This window comes from Penaeus vannamei, chromosome 34 (assembly GCF_042767895.1).
Source record: "Penaeus vannamei isolate JL-2024 chromosome 34, ASM4276789v1, whole genome shotgun sequence".
NCBI classification, from domain to species: Eukaryota; Metazoa; Arthropoda; class Malacostraca; order Decapoda; family Penaeidae; genus Penaeus; species Penaeus vannamei.
The window spans coordinates 10902533-10903206 of NC_091582.1; the positions used below are offsets into that span (position 1 = coordinate 10902533).

At 45.1% G+C, this 674-nt stretch overlaps 1 protein-coding gene across 1 annotated transcript in view; it reads right to left on the reverse strand.

The window, feature by feature from the left end:
• LOC138868059 (uncharacterized) overlaps positions 1 to 218 on the reverse strand; it is a 1060-nt gene extending 842 nt beyond the window's left edge. The window contains exon 1 of the mRNA XM_070145563.1: positions 1 to 218. This exon is cut by the window's left edge and continues 418 nt beyond it. Coding sequence (XP_070001664.1) covers positions 1 to 174 — 174 coding nt within the window. The 5' untranslated portion in view covers positions 175 to 218.
• Between the last annotated feature and the right edge of the window lie 456 nt (positions 219 to 674).

The following is a 674-nucleotide window of genomic DNA, read 5'->3' on the forward strand; positions in this document are numbered from 1 at the left end:
ATACGAGGCCGAATGGAGGCCCTGTACGCTCTCCGTCGTGCCATGAGGCCACATCTGAGGCTCGCCCAGAGACCCGTTATAGCCGCCCTCCACGTAATACGGACCACAGTTACCAACAGAATACCCGTCCTGGCTAAAGCCACTGTAGTAACCTCCTTCGTAAGCTGGCTCCATGCTTGAGAAACGCCACAGGCCAGATACCACTTCTTTCGGCTGCTGTCCAATCGACCTGTGGAGCAAGTCACAGGAGAAAGCCCCTTTTAACGCACGGGGACGATAGCTTCTAGGAAGCTCCAACACTTTCTGTAAAGTCGACGTTTGGTTTCCTCGACGCCGCCCCATCGCGTCAACAGTAAGCCCTCGGGAACCACCGGCCTTAACAACAACGTTCCTTATCCTGCCCAGCAGTCATCCACCTGCCTCCGGGCCTTACGCTTCTCTCGTGTGTCCTAAGCAGCGTGTTTATATATGTTTATTATCGTTCCTGTGCATTTGTACATTTACGATACGCTTAGAGAAAAAAAAACGTAAATGTGGAAAAGGAATCCACTATCGTGTAAAGATTTATAAACAAACCATTCATGTAATTTAGAAGAATATATGAGGCATATATATATATATATATATATATATATATATATATATATATATACGTATATATATGTATATATATA